At 35.9% G+C, this 10,735-nt stretch overlaps 1 protein-coding gene across 1 annotated transcript; it reads right to left on the bottom strand.

Annotated features, from left to right (window-relative positions):
• Positions 1 to 15: 15 nt before the first annotated feature.
• LOC113234372 lies at positions 16 to 8,016 on the bottom strand. Its single transcript, XM_026469682.1, has 10 exons — positions 7,886 to 8,016; positions 4,547 to 4,612; positions 4,018 to 4,092; positions 3,628 to 3,726; positions 2,898 to 2,996; positions 2,152 to 2,296; positions 1,377 to 1,468; positions 633 to 1,165; positions 173 to 237; positions 16 to 89 (listed from the first exon to the last, which is right to left on the bottom strand). Exons 1-10 carry the CDS (start codon positions 7,961 to 7,963, stop codon positions 16 to 18), a joined length of 1,326 nt encoding a protein of 441 aa, XP_026325467.1. The 5' UTR covers positions 7,964 to 8,016.
• Positions 8,017 to 10,735: the final 2,719 nt, after the last annotated feature.

The following is a 10,735-nucleotide window of genomic DNA, read 5'->3' as shown; positions in this document are numbered from 1 at the left end:
TACAGAATTTAAAATTTATTCACTTTTATTATGATCACAGGTTACAACATAAATAGGTGGTGCAGACAATACAAACACGGGAGGAGACTCTGAAACAATAACATAATCTAAGAACTTAAGTTATAAATACAGTCTAAAAAATGTAAACAAAAAGCAAAATAAGATCACTTACCACCACAGATTGTTCCGCAGGTTATTTTCAAATTCTCCATAGAGTGACTTTGATTTTTAAAGTTGCTGTAATGAAAAAACATCGTCAATAGCAGTTATTTATAAATTACAATGAACAAAATTATTCATTTCATGACGGAGATCCATACACTACTGGGAGTAGACATACATCAAACTGCCTTTAGAACCATTCTGATTAAATTAGCCTTTGAATAAAAATAACCGCTCTAAGATCATTCCATGCCTTTGGGAGCTACGATAGACCTACATACAGATATAGTGGTTAAAAATGCATAAAATTTAATGTCAGAAACGGCCGGATTTTACTTTACAAAACGACTTATTGTCGAAATCGTACACGTAAAGTTCAAATATTTGCCGGCAAATATTGGGACTTTACGTGAATTTTATTGAATGTGCCGACACATTAGGTTTGCATGTGTGTAACTCTATATACTAACCATTGATCATAACAGATATTATTCCAGGATTTGTTTGTGGAGCATGGACAATTATGGCCAGCATTTTGTAGATCAGCCAATGAGCATGCTTGCCTCAATCTTGCAACTAATTTGTGCTGTATAGCGTTTTGACAACAGTTGCCCGATTCAGTATCTTCAATCTTAATTTTCGGTATAGTCTCAACCACTTTTTCGGTCTTTGAATTTTGACAGTCACAAAAAGTGTTGCCAGTTTGTACATTTTCTGCTGAAATAGTAGGTTTTGAACTGACTGTAGGTAGTCGTCGTACAAAGTCTTGTGTGTTTGCTGATCGATGTATATTTGGTTCGGAAGCAGAGTTTTGTCCGAATTTATCATTGAATTGAACTGTTTTCTTATATTTATTCATCATAGATATCTGGTAATAGCCTTTGCGGTTGAGAGCAGGGGAAACGTTAGGTGAACGACTCGGTGAGGCTCTGGCGGACACAGATTCAGTAGGACGTTTCATCGTATCTTTTATTTCGTATTCTGCAGCGATTGCTTCAAAAACCTGAAAAATAAATTAAACAATTTTACCCACACTATAATCTGACCAACAAAACGATGCTTAACAAATTAATTCGTTTGATTTGTTTCGTCCGAAACAAAATCACAACTCTGATACAGAGCTCGCTGAAGTAGACAAAATTCGCAATCTTTAGTATTAGAAGTAAATATTCTACTTTGTCTTTGCTAAGATCGCGTTCAGCTTCCATGCTCACCTGTTCTGCAACCAGATTCCGGGCGTATGGAGATTCTTTAGGAGGTAACTGCTCCCTACAAAGCGCACAGCGTTCTAACCGTGTCCAGCACGCTAAAATAAAAAGAATCTAGTAAATATTATTCTACACACCCTAAGGTACAAAGAATATGAGGCACAGCACCTTGTAGAACCAAAAGACATCTAAAGATTTATGAGCATATTTGCGTGTGAACTTCTTAGGGCGCCTTTAAATTAGACGCTGCGTCTCTACTATTTTTTATCTAAATATTTGGAAGCGCAGACGCAGCGCCAGTAGTACGCGTGTCACGAGCCACTTTTGCAGTAACAATTAGCGAAGTAAAACGTAAGGCGCCACAATTGCGCCATTGCAGCGCTTCTATAAGGGTTTAATTTGAAGGCGCCTTAAGCGTGTAAAAACGTTATCTGGAAAACACGTAAAACGATATACCGATATTGTAGATGGTATGTATACAGATTTGCGAACACCTATATACATCATGGGGTTAAAGCAGTTGCATTCGCAATGGAAACAAGCGTCCCGTGCATTACTACGTGATCTCTGGCAAACTTATTACTTCACCACAAGTCACTTTTTGGCATGACGTTCCTATCTTTCGGACGTACTGTGAATTCCTTATTTAAAAAAATCTTTAGTACAATTCAATTCGGATGACAAAACAATTCGGATCACATGTCGGTTGTCAAAAGTGTTTAACATCCGATTACCAGCTTACGCGGGTAACATGGCTATCAATAGATCCCATTATTCTTACCTTCACAGTAAAGATGCGATCTAGCACAATTTAGTGCTCTAGTAGCGGTCGCAGCGCATACGCAGCATGACAGCGCTTTGACGACACCAGACAACGCGCGACGAGATCTTTCTCCGCGAGAGCCGCCGCCGCAGCTCCATAGTAACTGGGAAAGAATTCGTCGTTTACATTATCGTTGTTTACAGTTAGGTAAAAACAAATTAGAATAATAATTCTGTATTACGTAAGCTTCATGCTAAGCTGTTTTCAGTCCTAGCTTAGTGATAACTATTGTCATAAATATATAAAAACTGTCACTTGTTGTAAATTTGTGTTTGTCTTTTTAACCGACTTCAAAAAGAAGGAGGTTCACAATTCGTCTGTTTTTTGTGAGTATGTTACGCGATTAACCCGATATTCGAGAACCGATGTCGATGAATCTTTTTTTGTTGCTACCTTAGTAGTGATCTCATTCAAATTCTAAATTCTACCTCTAAGGGTGGAAAATTAGGGGATGAATCTCGTTTAATGAATTTCCATTAACCGATTTCAATAAAATGTGACACAAGACTTAATTAACTTAAAATAATATTTTTAATACCAAATTAATTATTAATTATTTTTAATTCACTGCTGAGATATGCTTGAGCAGTGCTTTCTGAAATATATACTCTAATACGTTCTATCACGTAGGCAATATTTACAACAGATCAATTCAAATGTCTGAGCAATACCAATGCCGAAAAACAGCAAAGTAAGTATATTACCTCTGGATCATCCTTAGGGTCGACTCCACAGTTCCAGACGAGCAACGAAACTCCTCTACCAGCGCCATCGCCTCTTATTAGGCCAGCTACTTGACCAACCTAAAAAATTGTGAGCGCGTGTTTTAAAGTCGTTGTAGTTATGAATTCTTACAAGTTTCATTTAAAAAAAACAAGACACAAAGCTGCACACACAAATCGACCCCTCCTACGTAAAGTATCGCATGTCGAAATTGCCAAGTTCAGAGGGGAGCGTTTTAAAGTTTCGAATTCACTGAAATGATCATAACATGTGACTTTAGAATTTTCCAGTTTTTATCGGCAAAGCTCGTTATTCACATAAAGTGATCATCTAATAGATCATCATAGATCGTCTAACCGATATCTAGGAATTTATAATAGTCTATGTGAGCTGTGCAGAATAAAACTATGTAGGAGGGGTTGACACATCGTAATGGTTGATGATTAAAACGAGACTCCGAAACAAAATTTTAGTCCAGTACTAAAACTAGTATTCAACTCACTAATACACACTGTAAAAAACTTATTACTAACTAGCTGATCACTCTCGATTTTACATCGACTGAAAAACTACTACTGGGCCTGGTGATCTGTAACACAGGTCCCCAACGTAGTACAGATTCCAGCTCCTCACTAAGGAACCTGTTATTTTCCGTAACATATTACTACTCATAGACCTTTTTGATAAGATAGTATTTTTTATATTACTCACCGGCATGCCAAGTAAATCTTTGCCATCAGCTTGTAACAAGCAATCGCCAAGTTTCAGTCCTGCCACGTCCGCTCTAGCACCGGGCATCACCTCACGAATCTATAACAGATTTGTTTCACAACGTAATTACCACTAGAAATACTTAAATGTTTATCTTAAAGATTGCCAACCCAGTACATTGAATAGAATACCTATGTTTCGGTTAATCCAATTGGGCGCCCCCGGAATTATGAATGAATTTAGATAATGTGAAGACGTAAGCACCGGTAGTTAAGATAATTAATTGGGAAATGCAGTGACAGAGTTATTAATTGTTATTTAATTAGGTAATTTAATTATCAACAGATGCGGTAAGGTGACAGTCACAATTTCTGTAATATTCATACCAACCCAAGGATAAGGGTCCCATAAAGTTCTCGTAAGCCTAAATCCCAGTCCTTCACCTTCATCTTCTGGCAGGTTTAACTGCAAAATCAAATAGCATAAATCAGTAAGTACTACAATATTAGCAATTTTACAATTTGTAAGGTAAAAGCAAAATGTGCAATGTCAAGGTGTAATTTGTTGTCACAAACTAAACAATAACAGTTTATAAAAGACATAATTGCATTACAAAAAAATTTAATCAACAATATCCGAAGAAAAAAATCTTTGAAAGAAACTCTCTATACTGTAAAATTATTTATCTAATAAAAGAAGTTTGTGTGGAGTATAAAACGTTTCATCGTAAGTAAAACCTACTATATACATACAGATTGCAATTGCAAATGCGTAAAACAATGACCTCACATAATTTAACGACCACTAATAGCCTTGTTTCAACTATAATTACAAAGTATAATCAGACTTTTAGGAAGAAAAAAGCGGAATATAGATTATTAACAAAAAATTAACATAGGTATTTAGAATCACTTCCTACCACAACAAGCCTGACACCAACGGTGTATTCCACACTTCCGGTTCCGCTTGAAGATTCGCCTTCCATCTGAATTTTAAGACAAAAATTAATTCAAGTTGAGCTATTTTGAGAGTTTGTGAATATATATTCAAATAACTTTCATTTCGTTTTTTTTTATTCAATGTACCAAGAGAAAGAATTCTAATATCATGAAACCGTGCCAGCGTTAAATGAGTATACCCGTGAAGTATATTTAGTAAGTATATTTCAATGCGATAACAAGTCTGTTTACTGAGCCTGCGAAAAATATTTTAATTTGTCAGGCTCTAAGTACCTTTAGACTTTCCACCCTAAAAAAAACAAAATTTACATTGGAAAGCGCGGGAATTTACTTTAGTATTCAACCTGACATTCCTATAGAGCTTGGTTTATTTACATTTTTAAGATAAAGTTAGTCAAACGTTCTACTTCTATAGTTACTCGTATGCGTCTTGGACATACATGTATTTCTCTCTACCTGGCAAGACTTCATATTATAGACAGCAATTTATGCGAGTGTGTGGTGATGATATGAGAAACATAGATCACATCATTTTCTCTTGTTCCGACCGATCTGACCGTTCCTCTTTCCTGCAACAACACCTATCTTCACATGTTCCTTTGTCTACCCGTGTGTCATGCCTCCTTATGAATCCTAATCTCTATTATAATTTATTACATTCATTTATTATTATCATAATGATATAAAAATTTATTTATTGTTTTTATTTCGTGTAATTTATGTGTGTATATATTCCTTAGCTATATCAATTAATTCCAAACTTAGCTCTCCTGATCATTGCTTCCTTTCCTTTTTGATTTTCCTCCCCTCAGATTACATTTTGTAATTCTCCCCTCCCACCTCTCATCCGTTTCCTAACCTTTTACTTTGACGTTGGCACAAATTATTCTAGTGCCATTTAGTTTAAAAAAAAACGCGGGAAATAAATTGTATAGAACGAATTATTCCGTCATTCAACTTTTCTTTCAATTATTGTCCTCAATGGAACAGAAGCCAAAACTTACAAAAATTGAATTAAGTTTTAAAATAATATTATAAATAAATTCGAAGTGTTTCTGTGTGTCCACTTGTGGCATCGTAGCTCCCAAAGGTTTTAAGGGTAATTTAATCGGGAAGGTTCTTTAGCTACGTTTGATGAACAGATCCTGTTTTAAAGACAATCAGCTTCTTTCCCAGTCAGATCGACTTAAATTTTGATATACTATCGAAATCCGATGACATTATAATAATATGGTGGTAACCTTGATACGATACTACAACCAGGAGTCTGCAGTCCACCTAACTCTTCTACTAGGTATGTAAGAATTTCAATAGCAGTAGAGCACCTTGTGAAAGAGTTCGTCCAAGGAAGTACTGCCACCTTACCTATTTCTGCCGCCAAGCAGTAATGTCAGCATTGCTGCGTTCCGGTTTTAAAGGGCACCTAATGAAATTACAGGCACATGGGACTTATGTCTCAGGGTGACGGGCGCTGTGGCGCATAAGATCTTTGCGATTTAAAGCTCTGAGTAGCACTGCAACTGTTACGGACAGGCGTGTCGCTTACCAACAGGCGCACCACTTTCGTCCCATCATTCACTAGGTATTGTAAAAAAAACATACATAAAGTAGAACTTTACTATAACTGATTTTTAACCGACTTCAAAAAAGGAGAAGGTTCTCAATTCGATTGTATTTTTTTATGTATATTACGCCATTTCTCGGGCATTTGTGAACAGTTTTCTTTTGTTACAAAGAGGGTACTTCAGTATTGGTCCCATTTCAATTTGAACTGATTTCAATGAAACTTGGCAAATAGATGTAATTCCACGAAAGTTTGAGGCTACTTTTTTTTTAAAGTTTCCATAACACAAATGCTTTAGTTACTTATTTTGAGAACTGTACAACTTATCCAATGTTGTCTAACGTTTATTTATTATTTAACTAAGAATCATCCCGATTTAATAAGTTTTCTAATAAAAATATCACTTTAAAATCAGGCCAACCGTTTAGAAAGAAGTGGAATATTTTCTTCAAATAAATTTCAATTTTTTTGTTGTTGTTACCTATGTTACGAGATTACTTTGGTATTTGTGAACCGATTTTGATGATTCTTTTTTTGTTGGAAAGAGTGCACCTCAGTGTTGGTCCCCTTTTTTGAAGAAAATATTCCACCTCCAGGGGTGGCAAACTAGGGGACGAATCCAGTTTCGCGCACTTTCCGGTAACCCATTTCAATAAAATCAGTCAAGTACTTAGATGTGATTCCGTTCCGTTAACCGTTTTCAAAAAAACTTTGCAAATAGATGTAATTCCACAAACTTTTGATTTTTTTTTAATAAAAAAAGGAATAATAATTATTTTTTTAATAAGTATAATGAAAATTTCAATCAATTCAAAAAGCTTACCGCAAAAGTATGTCGTGTAAATCCAAATTTTTTGATAATAAACCTTACTAAAATAATGTCGTATAACAAAAATAATTCACAAAAACAACTCGTTAGTCCGTAATGGACTCGATTACAAGGCGTATACGATCGAAGTGTCGATATGAATTAACAAAATCGTGATCAGGTAGTGCCGTGGTAACGTAATGAAAGTTTATTATCGACACAATTATCGATAACATAACCACATAATTTTTTGCAGATTTATGTGTGTCCATTGGGAGGTACCACTAATTCGTAAATTACTGTATAACTTTTTATTGTTGTTTCACAAACGACTTCAAAAAAAGTTCGTTAGTGCGGCCACCTGCTCATGACAATTCATCCAGGTAAGCGCCACATTGTTTTTGAGTAGAATTTTAAATAATTTTCAAAAAATTTGTGTACATGTTTTTTCAACGGGTAATTAATTACTCGGAACTTAATCGGAATTAAAATTAATAGACGTTTGTGTTATAGAGTGCAAGTATGCCATCAATATGGCGACGCAATATAATTTTATAATAAAAATCGACCTCGACAAGTTTATTTATTCGCTTTCGCTTTTCGTTACCGCGGTCTTCTCAACTATAACTGAAACGCATATGAAAGTCCTCGTCAAAACTGATCTCAGTCAGAATCGTTATAAGAGCAAACACAAGGTAGCTTGTAGCGAATTGCAGCAGTCGCTACAAATCTCTTTTGTATATATTTTGTAGTCTCTCTAAGTTTTAGTTTTATATTTAAATTCTAAATTTAAATATGATTGATTTTGGCGCCTTTTCTTGAACTTTTGTTATGCTGTTTTGCTTTGATAGCTACGTGGTGTTTTGTAATAAAAATTAATAAGCTGTAAGTATATATTTTATATACTCACTCGTTGTTAGCACCCACCTCATTGATACAGTCCGCTACAGTAGCTGTTATACACTGTTGAGGAGTTCCTTTCAGTTTGTCTGCCATATCGATCATCTGATCAGATTTATTTCATTGAAATTACATATAGATGTCAAGTTTTACTGAAATCAGTTAACGGAGAGTGAGTGAAATCCAATAAACCGCATTCATCCCCTAATTTGCTACCCTTAGACGTGAAATATTTCTTCAAATTTGAATTTGACCTCTAGTAAGGTACCCCCTTTTCAACAAGAAAAGAACCGTCTAAACCGGGTCACAAATATCAGAGTAATCGCACACGAAAAAACCACAGTCAATTGAGAATCGGTTAAAAATAAAATACAATATCGATATCATCGATCCCATCACTACACAAACCCGTCGGCCTCATCTCGCTCACGGTCGCCGCGCGACCTACCACGCAAGTACAGCTGTGCAGGTTGCGACACTATAAGTAAGCCTTAAGATTAAAATTATGCAACCTTTCACTTGCACACACGACGCAGTTTCCGACTTCAAAAGAGCTATCTTTTGAAGGCACCTACGCTCCCTAACAAATAACTAAATGCCCTGAACTTATTGTTTTATTGGTCAAAAACATTAATACAATTTTGAAACTTTGAAGCTTCAGAGCCTTGACCACCGCCGTAAGACAAGTTGCCTGGTTATCGGTGTTGTACAGGATATATCACAATAATGCACGTGGCTGGTGGAATTGCAAAATTTAATTCCGCCTTCCCCTGCCCATCATCAGGGAACTAGACCTAGGCTGGGGTTCCCTCTACGAAGTTAGCGAAACGAAGCGTTACGCTTCCACGTTTATATGGCAAACGGTTATGGTGCAGAATTATCTGCTTGCAGACTTATTCCCTGAATGATATAAATGAAGCCTTTTCAAGGTGTTCATGCTTCATCGACAACCTTATCGTTATTTTTCATCAAGTGAGAAGGTCTTCTAAATCTTCATATAAGCCCAGTAACGGCTAATTCATGTAACTTTAGTTAACTGAGATACAATTTGCTCGTCGCGTGCAAAACTTACCGCGCTCTATGCAGTAGCTAGCCAGAATTCACCATGGCAAAATCATACATGAATTGTGACTTATAGACAATCTCATGTATATCGAGTTCTTAGGTTTTCGCGATTGTTACACATAGGAAATGAAACTATTTTTCCGGATTTAAATCGCGTATATTTGTTTTTTCAAACAAACCGACGTTTCGGGCCCTTTACAGGTCCTATGGACACGGTTGACAAATCTCATGTATCTTAAGTTAACGGATATACCCCTGATACGGCAGCCCGTCCCGCCACCCGGTTTCAATTTCTTTTTTTTTACACACTTAGTCCCGCACTAGGGAAACCCTGTGTCGCGGGTGCCATGGACACACATAGACAACCACAACTTACACCCAAACTCTCGAAATAAATAAATGTAGGCAATACTAATATTTCTCCCGGCCCGGGAGTCGAACTCGGGTCCTCTGCGTGGCAGACACGCATGGTAACCGTGCAGCCACAGAGGCAGTTATAAGTAAAACTCGAGCATTACAAAAATTCCCGGCCCCGGAACGCGCACTCTACCGCCTCAGTGACTCAGGCATTATTAAAATTGAAAAATTGTTTCTGTAAATATTTGTATTGTCTGTTGTTATAAATTCTCTTATCAGTGAAGATTGCTGTCGAAGTCCACCGGTCAAAATCTGAGTAAAAACGCGTCTTTTCTTTCTATAATATCAATTGACGGGACGAACGATTCGTGCGCCTGATGGTAAGCTGCACGCGTGTCCCTAACAGTTACAATATCACTCAGAGCTTTAAATCGAAAACCACCCTGAGACATACATTGACAAGTCCCATGTACCTGTGATTTCACCAACACTCTTAGCCTTAAAATTGGCGTTGGCGGAACCGTCGATTGTATGGAAAGTGGTAATAATGGAACAAATGATTACACAAATAAAGATTGGCAAAAAATAATTTAATACATAAAACCATTGACATAATATGTGCACATACGTACATATGTACATACCTAACATAAAATACTATTAAGAATACTTATTGTTCCGTTTTTCTTTGTTCGTTTTATTTTAAATTGTGTATCATTTATTTAATTGATTTTAATGATAAATGAAAGTAATTAACCGACTTCAAAAAAAGGAGGAGGTTCTCAATTCGTCTGTATGTCGTTTTTTTTTTGTTGGAAAGAAGGTACCTCAGATGTGGTCCCATTTAAATTTCAAGAAAATATTCCACCTCTAAGGGTAGCAAACTAGGGGATGAATCACTTTTGAGGTTAGGTTATTTTAATTTTGTTTTTGATACGAAATAAATAAAAACATTTGCTATAATTCAACAGGGTTCGAAGTGATACTTAATTATCGTAAATAAAGATGCCTTGATAATTATTTTCATATTTCATACTTGACAACTAACATAATATTATCTCAAAAATTGTGTTATGTTGTATTTTGTCTCAAAATTGCGTTATATTAATAATTTGTCTCCAAAACTTCGCTATATCTATGTGTCATTCAAATACGATTTAATTTCAAAGTGACAGGACAACACTGTCGCTTTAAAACTAAATAGGTAATATTAATATAACTTAAAGCCATTTTAAGACAAGTATGTTATAACTATGTTAGTTGTAATGTGCGATTTATAAAATTACGCTCAATTTATATTGCGGCGGAACGGAATGGAAGTGAATTTTTGTAACGATATTGTACATAGCATAATGAACTTATGGGTAATTGTGTAACGTACAAACTAGTTACGAGTCAAAAATCACGTCACGCGTCGTCCGTCTTCCTTCTCAGCAGTCCAGCGACCGCGCGCGT

Source organism: Hyposmocoma kahamanoa, unplaced genomic scaffold, assembly GCF_003589595.1.
Source record: "Hyposmocoma kahamanoa isolate Upper Pololo Valley unplaced genomic scaffold, ASM358959v1 84, whole genome shotgun sequence".
NCBI classification, from domain to species: domain Eukaryota; kingdom Metazoa; phylum Arthropoda; class Insecta; order Lepidoptera; family Cosmopterigidae; genus Hyposmocoma; species Hyposmocoma kahamanoa.
The sequence above is the reverse complement of the archived record's forward strand: the minus strand, read 5'-3'. Positions and strand labels throughout refer to the sequence as shown.

Bases quoted from the DNA above. Each gene is read 5' to 3' on its own strand.
- LOC113234372 (XM_026469682.1), bottom strand. From the start codon at position 7,963: ATGATCGATATGGCAGACAAACTGAAAGGAACTCCTCAACAGTGTATA. The intron at 4,613-7,885 runs GTGGGTGCTAAC...CTTAAAATTCAG, and splicing joins TAGCGGACTGTATCAATGAG to ATGGAAGGCGAATCTTCAAG. The intron at 90-172 runs GTAAGTGATCTT...TTATTGTTTCAG, and splicing joins CTGCGGAACAATCTGTGGTG to AGTCTCCTCCCGTGTTTGTA.